This window comes from Elephas maximus, chromosome 3, assembly GCF_024166365.1.
Source record: "Elephas maximus indicus isolate mEleMax1 chromosome 3, mEleMax1 primary haplotype, whole genome shotgun sequence".
Taxonomy (NCBI): domain Eukaryota; kingdom Metazoa; phylum Chordata; class Mammalia; order Proboscidea; family Elephantidae; genus Elephas; species Elephas maximus.
The window spans coordinates 58,643,805-58,660,225 of record NC_064821.1 but is presented as its reverse complement, the minus strand read 5'-3'; the positions used below and the strand labels follow the sequence as shown (position 1 = coordinate 58,660,225).

The following is a 16,421-nucleotide window of genomic DNA, read 5'->3' as shown; positions in this document are numbered from 1 at the left end:
TGGCTCTTTTGGAGTCACACAGAATAAAGCAGTAAAGGTGACTCCCATTTAAAACCTGTTACATCTCCTACCATGGGCCACCAAGGACTGCATTCTTGGACTGACCTCCAGCCCAGAGAGGAGCAGGCAGGTGTCAGGCCATGCAAGCCTCTACTCTATTCTCTGGGATGGGGGAGGCCATGGGTCGAGCTGCACCACAGTCATTAGTCAGGGGCACGCAAGTTGTTACAGGTGAAGGCTTCATACCAAGAGAATGCAGCAGAACTAAGACCCGTTTCATAAATGGAAAACCGGATTGGTTATCCCTGTTTTCTCTCCAGTGAGTAGTGATCCGGGCACGAGTGAGGGGGAATGAGAGTGTTGAAGACTGTCTGGGAAAGTCAAGTGAGAAGGAAGACAGCTAGGAAAAAAAATAGATTTGTACTTTTATCCATATGTACATTATGGAATTGTTTGGGTAATACGTAAAAGCATCACCTTAAAGACACATTTAGAATAGAAGAGAACAGCCTTCTTTAATTCCATCCCAGGTTTTAAAAGCAAATGAAGAGATTTAATAGACTTAGATTTGATTGAAATGCTTTCTTAATTTGAGGCCCTGTCTTCTGGCCAGAGTCTTAAAAGTCCGTTGGGCAGAGAATTGACGGCTGTTGACAGCCTGTGTACAGTACACACGAGGCAGCTGCAGCTCAGTTTAGGCAACAGGACAATCTGTCTCTTGTCTTGTATGTTCCTCTTCCTTAACAATGTGATTTTTTTCCCTCACCATTTCCTTATGAGATAAAAGACTGACCTCAAGACCCAATGCTTCATTGTTAAAACACAGGGCAGATCTCTCAGAATGCATTACATCATCTGCTAAACGCTCAGACTGTCAGAGAAAACACTTGGCATCGCTGACAGTACAAACCTTCCCACTTACCCACACCACCTCAGCCCAGGCCAGCACTAATTACCAGTGTGCTGTGGCCTTTAACAGAGCCCTTGGTTTTTGCAGAGACTTGTCCATTCTTGGCAGCCATGGGGTAGAGTGGACTGCTCCATTGTCCAAGAGAAGAGCAAACCCACAGAGACAGCATGATTAGCCCAGAGGAATAGAGCTGGTGACTTCAGGTGTCACTGTGTTTCTCAAATGCCAGACATTTGTAACTCATGCCTAAATCTCTTAGTTGGAGAGGGAATTGGCTGTGTAATGGTTATCTTGATCAGTATACAGTGGTAAAGAGGCTGGCCTGGAAGCTTCACAGAGAGGCACTATTTCTCAGCCACACACCGCCTCCCCAGCCAGCTGTTTCACATTGGTATGAGTTTGGTCAGGTGGGGGCTAGGTGAGGAGGATGGCTGCTTTTGGCGGAACATCTGTGCAAAGGCAAGTGTGTAGCACCATAGCCCCTGTGAGCCGGAGCAGAACCTGAGCAGGTCTTACATTTGTGGACTTGCAGCTCCAGTGTCAGAAAGCTTGTGATTCCCCATGACCAGGAAAATCAAGCCAAATACACCTGTCTGTTCCTTCATGCTCCTTCTGCAGGGAGTAGACGGAAGCAGGGTGTCCTTGTATCAGACCGTCCTGCTTTCCCATAGTCCAGTGTCTGTGGCAGTGCCATCTGCAGACCTGGAAACTTTGATTTTGGCAGCTACTATCGTTTGTTTTTAAAGGACAAAGCAAGAGTCTTGGTCTAGGTTTGTTCCTCCACAGAATTAGGATCAGGCATGAAGTGCTGTTTGCGTGAGAGTACCATCAGGTAGTCAGAAATACATGGGCAGGAAGGACTCAGGTGATCTGTCAGTGCCAATTCAGTGACCACTTGGCAAAGCTTTGTCATGGGAGGGAAGATGAGCTAACAAATAGGCTCTGGAGCCAGACTGCTCGGGTTCAGAGCCCAGTTCTTTGACTCTCCAGTTGGGTGACTTCGATAAATATTTAACTTCTCTGTACTGTAGTTTCCTCTTCTGTAAAATTGGGGGTATTGATAGCACCTGTCTAACAGGGTTATTGTGAATGGTGTCTGGCATTGAAGTTTGCTATGATCATCATTACCGTTGTATTTGAGGAAGAATGGGAACAAACAGTCCTTGCCAGGAAGAAACTGTTCTCATGAGGGAAAGAGGACACAAACACTTAGGAAAACAAACCAAAATGGAAAACCTAGGAAATGCACCAAGATGCAAAGGTAGTGCAAATAACGTAAATATCTTAAGACTACATGGAGTAAGGGAGAATTCAGACTGTGGTTTTAGAGTTAGGGAACCAAGATTCACATTTTAGCTCCATCACTAACTAGCTTGGTGTCTTTGGTTGAGTCACTTCACCTCTCTGGGTCTCAGATACTGTGGTAAAATGGAGCTAACAATGATCGCCCAACGTGGCTATGGCATTTACGTGAGAGAGTGTTTGTGAACATGCCTGGCTCATTGCATGAGACACAGGGGTGTTCAAGGAGCAGTAGTTGTTGGGAATTGTAGGAGAGCTGAGGTGGGGTGAGGGAAGGAGAGCAAGGAAGATGCCATGAAAAAAGGCATAAAGGGGAAGAAGCACATGGATTGCCAGAGAAGAGGTGGGAAGAGCATTCAAGGCTGAGAGTGAGGACAAGCTCAGTAATCCAAGTGGTCAGTAAACTTAAAAGAAGATGACAGTTGAGCAAATCTTTCTTCCTTTTTGTTGCTGGTGTCCTGCTCTTACCCTCGTTTCGTCATTGCCTCTTTCATTCCAGAACCCGAGCAACTTCCCGAGAGGAGAAGAACCTCCAAGGCTTTCTGGAGCAGCCCAAGGAGAAGTGGGTGGAGAGTGCCTTTGAAGTGGATGGGCCCCACTATTTCACGGTCCTGGCCCTCCACATTCTGCCCCCTGAGAAGTGGAGAGCTATACGTGTGGAAATCTTGCAGAGGCTGCTGGTGACCTCTCAGGCTCGGGCAGTGGCTCCTGGGGGAGCCACCAGGTCAGTACCTGCTTCAGGAAGGTGTTTCCTGAGCTGTCTGTTACCTGGAGTATGTATTCCAGTGTGTTTGAAAGTTGCCTAGCAGTGCATGTGTGCTAAGTGAAGAAATGCTCGCTTGTCAGTAATTGACGCTGCCCCTTCTCAACCTGTGACGTCCAGAATCTAGGCCTGATTGACTGGCAGTTGCCCGATCACCTGTAGATTTCATATCCAGCCACTGGAAAGGTGGAGCCAGGCTTACCTGCTGTAGTTTTAAAGAGAGGAAGCCAGCCACACATAGGGCGATACTACTAATGACAAGAATTAGAACTGGCAGGAGGCTAAGACAGATAACCAGGTTTTCAGAATCTTGCTGGTCTTACCATAAACTAGGAAAGCTCCAGCATGACTGAGGTTGGGGATTTTCTTTTCAGATAAGAGCTCGTTCTCCCTTCTTAGGTACATTTCTATAGTGTCTGCCCCATGAGTCTTTCTTTTTCCGGACTCATTTTTCCTTTTCATGTTGACACATCCCAAAGAAGGAAAGCATTTCAGGAAGGAAGTGGTCTTTATTTTAATAACCTTGTGCTATGATTTGGGTCAGAAGGGAAGTGTCTTGAGAGAAACAACTGCAAACAAAAACAACAAAACCTTTTTGAGATGACCATAACCGCATTGATTGAACATGGATTCCACGGGCACCATGGGTGGCTGTAACGGCACCAAACCGTGTCTGCCCTGGGGGGCTACAGAGTAAGGAATGGGTTTCCAGCTTGCTTCTGCCACTTCAGTAAAATTTGCTTCTGGTTCCTTTCTGGAAAATCTGTCCTCGTGACTCTTTAACCTGCCAAATCCTTCAGCCTAGAATCACAGCAAACATTTCCATGTTTGAAGGCCAACAAGGGAGCCAGAGGAGGAATTTTAGGCCCATGATAATGACAAACCAAGAGGAAAACAGCCATGTGCCTGAATTGGCACTTCTGATATCTTTACCTTCATCAGCTGAGCATCACACGTTGCTAGTCTGTAGGCACCTAGCTCCCCTAAAGGAGCTCTGCTGTTGAATCCAGCCAATACCAGCTTGTTTGGGTAAAGTAGAAGGGGGCCAGTCTCCTTAGACTTCTCTAACTCCTGCCCCTATTCCAAATATATAACTGTCCAGTGTTTCCCAAGAGTCTAAAGCATTACTAGTTAACTAGCTGCTAGAGATCAGAAGTTGAGGTTACTAAGTTGCTGATAAGCCAGACTGAGCCCTGCATCCATAGCAAATAAAGTGGCTATTTATTGGGCACAGGCTCGCAATGGTAGGTTTGAAATCAACCCACATGAGCTGTTGGGCTTTCAAGTAGGAGATCAGAATTCATTACTCTCCCAGGCAGTTAAAGAAAAGTTGATTTGGTCACAGCTTAATTAGGAAACCCAGTGTGAGCTGCACTCACGAGTCAGCATTTCTCAGTAGTAGCTTAGTTACCTTTACTAATTGGCCTTAAATAATGAAGTTGGCCAGGGTCACTCAAGATTCCTGCTTACCAAAGCCAAACAGCCACGGAGAAGAACCAAACCTGGTGGTGGTCTGGGGGATATGAAACAGGCTAGAAGAAGTGCTGATGGTTTGCACGGTGTTGGGACACGCTCCCAGGAGAGATCATGGCTAGAAGGACACGCTCCCAGAAGAGATCATGGCCAGAGAGACGTTTAGAAGGTGTCATCCTAGTGGTGCGGGCAATGTTATTGGCAGCTGGCTTTGTCATACGTCCTGTAAATCCTGTGGAGGAATGCAGTAACAGATAGATAAAAACACAGCTCTAGGAATTTGCACAAAAGAAGTTGACCTCTTCTGTGTGTTTTGCATTTAGGGAGAACTTGGGAGTATTTAAGCCCGGGACTTTCTTAGGCTTCCATCAGAATCTTACCTGTTATCTGCAGCCATTCAGAGTTGCAGAGACATGGATCCTTACCCTCACCCAACAAGGCCCACTTCCAGGAATTTTCGCCTTAGGCTGAAACTTCCTTCTGGGTGGTAGGCACGGGAGCACTGGGGTAGAGGGAGGGTCCAGGGAGCATATTTTAACAAACAGAATTTTCTCATTTTATTATTATTATTTTACTTTTGTTAAATTAAACATTTTCCTAATACCCAGTGGGTAACCTGTCTGTCCCATGCTAGCAGGCCCCTCACTTGAGGCCCATACGGTATAGTTTTAGCTTCTATCATAAATAATCTTTATGCTTGCCTTATTTTTATGATTCTTACATATATACATGTGCAAGTACACGTGTGCATGCATGCGCGCACACACACACACCTTAAAGATACTTTGGGTCCTTTCGGTCATGGGGTGTTTTCTCATCCCTCGTCCACAACAAGGGCTCATCCAATCTTCACTCGCTTCTTACTGATGTTAAGGCAGCTTCCAAAGAAAACTCCTCGTAGATCTTGGGCCTTAGAAACCAGATTTACACACCTGTTCTTCACAGCATGAAGGGGGGAGTTTGAGCTCCTTGTTTTTCCTAGTGGCCCTACCTGGTGTAATCACTCCTCAGACCAAGAGCGCCTGCTGAGACGGCAGTGGATGTGGTCAGAGACAGAATCCTGAGCTGGCTTATTGGATTAACTAGAGATGATACTGATTAGAAACAAAAAGGTGTGGGTTATCCCAGGATTTAGGAGGTGTCGGGTGGTAACGAACGCCATCCTAGACGTTACTGTTGCTCAACACCGATTTTCTACCAGCTTGCTGTATTTTGACACATCCGTTTGACAAATTGCTGTGTTTGGCTGGTTTAGGTCTGCTGACTGTAAAAATTCTCCCAGCGGGAACGTAAAGACTCTGAAGTAGAGACTTGCTTCCTACTTCATTTATGAGTTATCATCAAGTCCAAGTGCTTGTTTGGGGGCTAAGCAAGCACAAAGGAAACACAGATGTCCTTTGCATTTCTTGAAGGCAGTGGCCTTTTGATTGCCGTGTTGCAACTTGTGTCTTCCCCCATCCTGTTTTACCCTGATTTGGAAGAGAGCTCATATTAAAGATGAATATTGCATGGAACACATTTGTAATAAATAAGCCGCTGAGTCCCAGGGCTCAGAACTTCTTGCCCACAGTTGCTTTTTTCCCAAGAAGAAAGGCAAGTACTGGACTATGTGATGCATAGATTACTGTGACTCTTCCCTTGAAACCCAGGATACTTTGCTCTGTCCTTGTGAGTATCCTTCTAGAGTCTTCATGGAGATGGACTTTGATTTCATTTTCTAGGTTGACAGATAAGACAGTGAAGGACTACTCTGCTTACCGTTCTTCCCTTCTCTTTTGGGCCCTAGTCGATCTCATATACAACATGTTTAAGGTAAGGAAGCCATTGAAGGCTCAGCTGTTTTCTGCAAGGGTGTACAGTAATCTGCACTGTTGGCTCTGCCCCCTGCCCCAGCACCCCAATGGCTGCTCCTCTACTGGCCGGAGTGTTTGCTCCTGAGAAACAAATCACACTTACTTTGGGAAGGGATTTATACTATGAACTTAGACCCATATATCTCTGATGTACGTTTGTAGCCAAGATCACTCCTGCTGTGTGGTCTCAGGCCTGCTCTGAATCCACTTCTACTGGCAGATCTTCCCGCCCGAGTCAGGACTTGGTTGCTTTTGTCCTCTCTGTATGGATAAACTCTGTTGCCTTGGGTGCAGTGTGACCCTCCTCCAGCCCCACTTAAAATAGGACACTTCTCCCTCCCTTGAAAGAATCAGAGTGTTTTGGGGTGGCTCAAGTTTATCGTCTGAATGAAATAGCTCAAATGGAGCATGTTGACAATTTCCTTTACTTTGGGAAATGCAGGCATGAAATATGTAGGGAATAAAGCACGCAGCTCTTGTAGCTTGTAGGCTTGGGGGACACTGTGCATAATGAGAGGAACGAAATTAAATTTTGCTGTGTCTTGAAACAAAACGTACGCTCCTGGAAGAACGTTGATGTCCATGGGAAGGCTTGGTTTTCCTCAGGATGGAAATAACCTGCTGACTAGAGGAAAGAGATGAGGCAGCATTAAGTAACCTACCTCCCTGTCCCTGTCTCCTGTTGATTCTTGTAGAAGGTGCCTACCAGTAACACAGAGGGAGGCTGGTCCTGCTCTCTAGCTGAATACATCCGCCACAACGACATGCCCATCTCTGAAGCTGCCGACAAAGCTCTGAAAACCTTCCAGGAGGAGTTCATGCCAGTGGAAACCTTCTCAGAGTTCCTCGATGTGGCTGGTCAGTGTCAAGGTTTTATCTCTTAAAGATTCCATGCAGCAGAGCCCCCGCGTTGGCCTTCGTGAGTCTGGCCATAGCTGTCACCTTCACATATGGGAAGAACCAGCCTGCCTGCTGCCACTGCAAGGGTGGGAAAGATGGTTAACTGCCTGGCCGCTAATAACAAAATAGGGCTGACATGTTTCGAGTACTTAACTCCATCCTGCCCCTGTGTTGCTCCTTATCATGCTTTATCTCAGTCCTCAAGGCAGTCCTGCAGGAGATTGGAACTCAGATTATCCCCATATTATAGATGGGGTAACAGGTTCTGAAGACTAAATAAGTTGCCAAGGGGACACAGCTAGAAAGTGATAAACCCAAAACCAAACCCATTGCCATCAAGTCGATTCTGACTCATAGCAACCCTATAGAACAGAGTAGAACTGCCGCATAGAGTTTCCAAGGAGTGGCTGGTGGATTTGAACTGCCGGCCTTTTGTTTAGCAGCCAAACTCTTAACCACTGCACCACCAGGGCTCCAGAAAGTGATAGGGCACCTCTTTTGATTCCTGACTTGTTATGACAGTTCAGGGAATTAACATCTGAATGGGCACACCCAGTTTTTGAGCTCATCTGTCTTCCTCCTGCCTCTTCCTCTCATTGAGGTCTGAGACCTCTCATGTCACAGCTGCACCCAGCTGATTCTTAAAAATAGCTATAAATATCAAAACAGAGCTAAGAGTGTCTCAAGTATAACACTAGGATAACACTTGGAGCTATTGTCACGTTGAGGACTCTAGACGGTTCCTCATCCCACAGCCAGTAGAATGAAGCTCATTGTTCTCTCTTGTGTACAGATTCTTTATACAACAAATTTGTCATCCTTATTACAAACACGTTAAATTTTGTTTGGATTTCATAGCCAAGCATCAAATAACAGCAGTGGGAGGTGACTTGGGGCCATTCCTGGGAAAATCCACCCAGCGTTAAAGACACTGTGCCCTCTCAAGTTGTGGGCGCTGTCATTACAGTCCTCCATCCAGCTACCCAGACCTCAGGAGAGCAACCGGGCCTACTCGGCTCTCTTGTTAGCTTGTTTCTCTGTTTCACTTTTTTCTGATGTTCATTGTGGGAATTTTGTAAAGTGTAAAGAAGCAGGGAAAAGATTCACCCTCGATCCCACTCTCAAGAGAAAGCCTCCATTAACACTTCTCTGTCCGTGTCCTTAGCTTCTGGGAAATAGACCCACTGAAGGTCTGGAGAGAAGCTCAGACTGATTTCCCTTTTTTCCCCAGCTCAGTGCCAACTGAGGGATTTTCCAAACAGCCCTGGGGCCTCCACTTTGACCATCTTTGCATTGTTTGGTCTCAGTGGAAGCAGCGTATTGGCATGGGTCTTGGCACCTACCCTGTTACCTGGGAGGTCAGGTTGACACTGGGTTTCTTTGTTAGCTTCACTAGCTCTTTACCACTCCCACATGTACCTTTTTAGCTTAGACATTTAACCATCTTCGTACCTTAGCTCTGTGCCTTGCTTTCTTCCCAGAAAGCTACCCTGAGGGAGAGCAGATGGCCTGTCTTAGTTGTCTCTGTATCCTCAGTGCCCAGTCTGTCTGTCACCCAGAGTGTGGTAAAGGAATGAATGAAGACTGTGTCAATATGAATGTCAGGTCAGGGTTAGGAAGAGCAGGAGGTGGGTGGGGGAAGGAGGGGGCTCACCTCAGGACAGGGCTTTGCATCAGCCCTGGAACGGGGCCAGTGGCAGCATGAAGTAGGGGAGAGTGGGGAGCCTCTGTGAGGCGGGGAGCCTCTGTGAGGCAGGGAGCCTCTGGGGCCTTCCACTCGTAGGCCAGGTTTTACAGCATGACTTTATCATTTTGTTTAAACTGTTAGAAATTTTCTAACATCAGACGCACCCTATGAATAAATGCAAGGATGAAAACACCTTCCGAAGCCAACAAGAAACTATCACTGCCACTCTTCCCTCCATTAGTTTGAATGTTGCCAGGCCTACGGGATTAACAGCTCCAGGCTTGTTTAATGTGAGGCCTAAATGTTTCCTGTACCGTGCTTGGTTAGGGATGGGAGGATGGGCCACAGAGGAATAGTTAGCACCAACTTGAAGTAACAACTGATGCTGACTGAATACTTTCTCTGCACTGGGCACTTTCACATAATCCCCACAGCGACACAGCAAAGACTTGTCACTGACCCCATTTTATACAGGTAGTCCCCAACTTAGAGCATATTCAAGGTAGGATGAACTGGTCCATGTTGGGGTTTTTTTTTTTTGGTGCATTATTTTCCTTTTCTGTACATCTTATTGTTAGTAACGTACTACATACAGTGTTGCGGCGCATAATTTGCTGATGTTACCGTTCGCGGGTGTTCGCTGCAGATGTTCAATGTTATGATTTATAAAGGTACTGATACCAAAAAGTCGGTAATAATGAAAACTAAAAAAAAAGAGAGATATTTGACTATGTCAGAACCAATTTACGAGGAGTCATCGGAATGTAACCCTGTTGTAAGCTGGGAACTACCTGTAGTTGAGGAAATGGAGCTTCCAAGCTTCTGCAGGTTGCTCAAGGCCCCAGGACTGGTGGTAGGGTCTAAACTCAGATCAGTTTGGGGTGTTACTACGTCACTCTGCTCCTCCCAGCCCTTGAGGGCAGTAGTTCTTAACCTTCCTTTGGTCCTAGATCTCTTTGAGAATCTGATGAAAGTTGTGGGTACGCTCCCTCCAGAAGACCCCCTCCGTCTTGCACTCAGTTCCGGTGGATTTGCAGGGCCCCTCAGTTGGGTCCATGGACCCAGGTTTAGAACCTCTGCTCTGGGGAGATAATGAGGTTGGCCTCTGCCACTTCAATGCCTTTACCCCAAACAGCACGTGATCCCATAACAGGACTTGTGTCCTCTTTACAGAACCAGATGCAGGGGCTGCTCGCTTGGTGACCGCATCCCCAGTCATTGCTGATCTCCCAGTGAGCAGCTGTGTTGGAGCTTGTTGGGGCACAGCGTGTTCTCTGAGTGGATCCGGCAGCATGACTCAGTGAGGCTGGGGGCTGTGCATGCCAGCTCCTAACTGGCTTCTGCCTGCTCTGTTTTCCAGGCCTTTTATCAGAAATCAGCGATCCAGAGAGCTTCCTGAAGGACCTGTTAAACTCAATCCCCTGACCCTCCACATGGAAACTGCAGTTGATGAAGATTGACGCAAACTTGCCTTCCATCCCTCTGTGTTCTCCCTCCTTGTGCATTGATTGTCCCCCCACGGGATGCTGCATTACAACCCCTGTCTCCCTCCCTCCTTCCCTGCCTCATTTTTTCTTGCAGTGGTTTGGGGTTTTTAGGCTTCCTGTTTTATCCTGTGTGTGTGGTGCACTAGCTATGAAGTTGTATGTAACCCAAGCCATCAAAGGACCTGTACATACCTAGGAGCCATGAATTGTCCTGGCCAACTTAATACGTGAGTGTGCACATCTTGAGAAATAAACAAATGACTTAATACACATTGAAAAAGAAGGTGTTGGCTGCTGCTTAAACCACCCTTAGTGACGCTGGCCAAATGCTTGTCCTTGAATGCACAGCTCTTTCTGGCATCAGCTCACGAGCCTGATGTACCAGGATCACTGTTCCTGAGCCTCTTGTCCACACTGAATGGAGCCTGTCAGCCTGGTTGGGTGTTCACAACCAGCAAGGTGGGGCACCACATTTGATGGCTGCGATTTTTTCTAAACAAAGCCCACGGCCTCTCGATTTTTTGACCTTGGAAGAGCTGGAACCCAAAGCTATGTGAAGCCTGATGGTTTTCTTGTTCTCCTCTGTTGGAGAAGGTAGAATAGGGACACAAGTCTCTTTCTACAACCAGACCTTGGCAGCATTTGACATTCTTATGCTAGCAGCGATGCTTTGGTGACTTCGGGGTTGCCATGTTAATAGAGGGCCTGGGGCAGGCTTAGCGTCAGAATAATGAGAGTAGCTGCCATCTACTAAGTACTTTGCCAGGCACTCAGTATGTTGTTATTATTTCTGATTTTTATAACAACCCTGCAAGAACGGCTCTGGGAACAAACATCACTTTCCAAAGTTCATCTAGCAAACAGCTGCTGGAGTTGGCAGGTTTGTGTCTCTGAAGCTGTATCCTGAACCCCTGTGGCAGTGCCTCTTGGGGTCCTCTGAGATCTATTCCGAACGTTCCTGTGAAGAGGCCCTCTCTCTAGTGAGGCAGCAGGACTCTTAAGAGCCTCACTCCAGATTTTAGGAAGAGGCTGATCCAGACATGGTCCCATGGGAAGGAAGAGCTCACTACTGCCGTCTCCTTCTGTTCTTTGTGGGCCACTCTGCCAACTGCTTCTGGGAGTGACATCAGCCGCCTGTCTTAATGTTCAGTTATGTGGCCACTGCTTAGGCCAGGCCATTTGGGAAGGAGGTGCCTCAGGGACTCTGTTGAAGACCTCCAGAGCCAGGACCTCATGTCCCTCCCCAGGCCCCCTGCCTGGGCAGCCACATGAGGGCCGTGCTCAGCAGCTGAGCCAGAGAGACAAAGGCGATTTGTTACATGAGCCTGGCCGTGGGCCCTGGCAGGCTGGAGCGGTCTGTGCCCGCGTGTATGAGTGCGCTTCGGGTTTGTGTTGGGCAACACCAGGTTTCTGAGGGACTGACGTGGCTCTCGGGAGGGGAGCAGTGCCACCTAGGGTCACCAGCACCAGCTCTGTCAGGTGTTCTCACCTTTGGTTCAGAGCCAGCTCCATCACCTTTTGTGTCACCACAGTCTCCCCCTGTAAAATGGGAATAAGAGAATCTAGCTGGAGCCCTGGTGGTGCAGTGGTTAGGAACTCTCCTGTTCCCCCAGACACCCTTTTAACTCAGTACTGAAGTCATTCCTGAGCTTCACCGTTCAGCCAAAGATTAGACAGGCCTATAAGACAGACAATAATACATCCAGTTCAACCATGTATGTGAGACTAAATGGACATACCACCCCAAGGGCAAAGACGAGAAGGCAGGAGGGGACAGGAAAGCTGGACGAATGGAAATGGGCAACCCAAGTCACAAAACGATATGTGTATCAATTACTTGATGAGAAACTAATTTGCTCTGTAAACATTCACCTAAAGCACGTTAAAAACAACAACAAAATTTCGCTGTTAACCAAAAGGTCAGCAGTTGGAATCCACCAGCCACTCCTTGGAAGCCCTATGGGGCAGTTCTACTCTGTACTATAGGGTCACTATGAATTGACGCGTGGGCAATGGGTTTGTTTTTTTTGTTTGTTTGTTTGAATTTCTAGGGTGGGATGGTTGCGAGGCTTAAAGTGAAATGACTTGCCTGCCCGTGGTCAACAAATAGTAGCTGCTGTTGTTATCAATGAACTCACTTTCAGTCTGCTAAGATTTGCCTTCTTTAAGGAAGCTCCATGTCTCAGGTGGGTCTAAAGGTGTTTAGTGAGTGAGGGTGAAGGACTATGTCTTGGGAACACTCGCTTCTCACGCTGTGAATACAGCAAGCTCATTCCCTCTCGCGAGCCCACTGCCCCCCACTTTCTGGCTATCTCCCCAAGACCATTCCAGGTACATTTTAGCATGAGGGCGTGCTGTTGTGTAACATCCTGGTGGGGTGGGGCCAAGAGGTGTAAATTGGATCAGCTTCGTCTGTCATCTGGGACACAAAGCAAGGATGGGGAGAGGGCAAAGGTGCCGGTGGAAACAGTTGGAATCACAGCTGCCCGCTGTTGGGCTTGCTGTTTCTTGTGGCACAATGGTAGACTGAGCCTTGTTCGTTGTGACACCTCCAGGCAGTGACAGTGTTCACGTGGCACCTTTGGAAGCGGAGTCACCAAAGCTCATTACAAGGTGTTAATTTCCTTTTCTCTGCCCTTCACTTTTTTATTTCTTGTAAAGACCTCAGAGAATTCTGGCACCAGCCCAAACACATCAAGCCTCTTGTTTTCACTGTTTTGGCTTTTCTGGTGTCTCCTCTGGTGGGGTGCTTCCCATTGGCTTTGCCACAGCCCCAAACAAACTGCTGACACAGTAGCTGTGCAGGTCTGAGACAGGCCCCAGGGCAGCGCATTAGGCGGTTCTTGAGCAGGAGTGGAAACTGGTCCCAGGAGAGAGCGACACCTTCCCAAGCCCACGCCTCAGGAAGAACACGGAGGAACACCAGGCAAAAAACAAGTTAACCCCTTTCCTGTCCTGAAGTCTTTTCTGAGCCAGTTGCTTCTTGGTCCCTGCCCTTCTCAACAGGCAGCCCCCGTTGGGGAATTAGGTTGATTCCAGAGTGGCTGCAGCTTTTAAGCCCGTAGAGCCTGCATCCAGCAATAAAGTTGGAGAAGGGATGTCAGTGCCTTTCTTCTAGAATTGCCAAAATGTTTGGCGTTCCTTAATCTTGCATCTGTCCTGGTGCCCAGCTTTCCAGGCTCAATACTGTTAGAGGTTATATGGGAAGCTAGGCGGCCCCCTTTCACCACTAAGCCACCTCCTCAGCTGCTCCTTCCCTACAGCTATATTGAGATACCAGGGGCTGTGCAAGGCTCTTTGCATTTATTTCTGGCATCAACCCTACCAGATAGGTGGTGTTATCCCCACTTTACAGATGAAGAAGCAGTCCCAGTGGAAGTAACTCTTCTGCTAGGCAATCAGGGCTGATGGTCTTACTCAGGTCTGTAGGACACCAAAGGCTTCTCCACCCAACTTCCACTCGTTGCTTCAAGTATTTAGTGTCTGGCTGGTGCTGGGCACTGTAGAAGGTGCTGAGGGCACAGCAGTGGATCACGCAGTCTGTCCCACAGAGCTTTATTCCAGTGAGGGAGCAAGTGAGATGGCCATGCAGGCATGGAGGGAATCGATGCTGTTTTGTGATAGGCGGTCGGGCCAGTACTCCTCTGCACCACCCTACAGCTCTTCTGCCCACGGCCAGCTTGGTCATATACCTCGTCCGTCATTTACAAACTTCACTTGGGCACCTAGCCTGTCTTTGGCTCTCAGGGATTTTGCTGAGTTGACATTGGGACAGTTGCTGCTGCTTTGACCAAGTGCTGATTTCACCAGCCAGGAAGGAGAGATCCTCTCTGCTTTCCAGGCTTCAAACGACAGCCTGGACCTGGCCTGGACCTGGCCACTTCTCACCACCCCTGCAGCTTCATCCAGGCTAGAGTCTCACACCGGGGCCTCCATACTTCCTCTCCCCTCCTCCCTACAGTCTGTTCTCTTCAGCACCCGAAGCGATTGTTATAAGATGTAATTCAGACTGTTACTCCCCTACTCAAGCCTTCAATGGGCCTCTCACATGTAGATTGGAGTCTAAACTCCCTATTACAACCCCACCCCTCGTCCCCTCTGGGCTTCAGCTCTCCCGGCTCCCTGTCATTCAGGATGCTCAGGCCCCACCTACCTCCCTGCCGTCCCCTCTCACTCCAGCCAGGCACAGAGACTTTGCACCTGTGGTCCTTTCACTGGGGAGGCTTTGCCCCCAGATATTTGCCTGGCTCATCGTCCCCCTCTGTCAGCTCTGTGCTCCACCATCATCATCTCAGAGATATAATGGAACCCTCCCGGTCCCTCTGTCCCTCTTATTCTGTGGGAATCTTTCATAGCCCGTACTGCCTCGGTAATTCACTTGTTCATGAATGTGTTTGCTGTTGATTTCCCTAAATCCCAAAACACTAGTGACTTTCTTTTATCTCCTGCTCTATCTCCAGTGCCTAGAACAGAACCCAGCCCAACACAGGCACTTGGTGGTTGAGTGAACGATGGGCCCACAGCAGGATGTCCTCGCCGAGGTGAGCTGAGGGCAGGAACAGTCAGGATCAGCTGGGACTACATCTGGCGACAGGACAGAACTGGGTGGGCCCACAAAGCTCTGTTTCACCATCACCACCACCCCCTCCCCCGCCAGTTACTGGAGCAGACATAGGCCAAGGTTCTAGAACATGCTGCAGCCAGAGTCAGCTCAGACCCAGGTGGGAGTGCCCAGGTCAGAGTCCCCGCTGGGGTTCCTTTACCACACCACATGTGCTTTCCCCTTCTCTGTCACAGAGAACTCTAGAACAGGGCTGGGGTTTTTTTTTTTTTTTTTTTTTTTTGGTTTGTTGGATTTTTTCCCTGGAGCTAGGGCTGATTTCTCAGGCCTTTTCAAACTGGAGCTGTCCCCAGCAGCACCAAGGGGACAGCAGACAGGGACAAGGTAAGTCCTTGGACTGAGTTCCTAGAGTCAGCAGCAGACAGCTACTCCAGGGCAAGGCCAGGACTGAATCCCCCAGCCTCTCAGCCACCTCGACCCTCTTTCTGCCTCAGGACTGACTTCGTCTGTCTTGGCTCAGATGTGGAGGAGGGACTGAACAGTCTCTGAACAGGAAGAGGGTGAGGAAGCTGGTGCTTCATGCGCGGCACCTCATTCACCCATGTAATAGGTGGTACCCCTTTTTACAGAGGGGTAAGTTGAGGTGTTTAGGGGTGTTCGGTCTTAGAAGAAATACAACCAGAATGCTTTTTAGAAGATGTGAAACTTCATCTTGCTTACTTTGAAACACCTTCAGGAAAGACCAATCCTTTGGAAAAGACATCATGTTCTGTAAAGGAGAGGGTCAGCGAAAATAAGGGAAGCCCTCAGCGGATGGGTTGACACAGTAGCCACAACAACGGACTCCAACATACCAATGATCGTGAAGATGGTGCGGGGCCAGGCAACGTTTAGTTCTGTCACAGGTAAAGTCGCCGTGAGTTAGAGCCGACTCCTCAGCAATTAACAACAACTAGGTGCCAAGATGCTAATCACCTGCCTAAGCTTGCACAGCTGAGGAGGGCAGAACAGGCCCAGAGCCCAGATCTGTTTGGCTTCAAAGCCCCCCCGCGTCTTCATCAGAGAAAGTTTGCTGGGGTGGTGAGAACTGGTTGTGCTCGATGCTGGGGCAGGAAGCCGAGGAGGCTGAGGGGGAAAAGGGTGGCTCTGGGAGTGTGACCTAGTTTGCTCGCTGGGGAGACAGCCTCAGCGGCTGTACCTGAGGATGTGGCTAGAACACGTGCATTTCCTGAGACTAAAATGAGCCACGGCCCGAGCTCTGAATCCATAGAGCCGTTCCACCTCAGATGGGTGGGAGGCCGCGTGGCGTGGTGGGTACAAGCGAGGGATCTGGAGACAGACCCGGCTCTGCTGTGGAACATTGGGCACATTTCCTACCCTGTCAGTGTGAGGATTAAGCGAGTGAATGAGGAGAACCTGGCACGTGTGCAGTTAGCGCTGATTGTCAGCGCTTTCCTCTGAACGTGAGAAGGAACTGCAGAGTAT

The 16,421-nt window shown here is 48.5% G+C and overlaps 1 protein-coding gene across 8 annotated transcripts in view; it reads left to right on the top strand.

Annotated features, from left to right (window-relative positions):
* The window catches only part of UBR4 (ubiquitin protein ligase E3 component n-recognin 4), a 140,281-nt gene extending 129,610 nt beyond the window's left edge, over positions 1 to 10,671 (top strand). For all 8 annotated transcript variants that reach the window (XM_049878096.1, XM_049878101.1, XM_049878097.1 and 5 more), the window contains 4 exons: positions 2,712 to 2,936; positions 6,170 to 6,260; positions 6,997 to 7,159; positions 10,249 to 10,671. In XM_049878096.1, coding sequence (XP_049734053.1) covers positions 2,712 to 2,936; positions 6,170 to 6,260; positions 6,997 to 7,159; positions 10,249 to 10,313 — 544 coding nt within the window. In that variant the 3' untranslated portion in view covers positions 10,314 to 10,671. The remainder of the gene's footprint in view (positions 1 to 2,711; positions 2,937 to 6,169; positions 6,261 to 6,996; positions 7,160 to 10,248) is intronic.
* Positions 10,672 to 16,421: the final 5,750 nt, after the last annotated feature.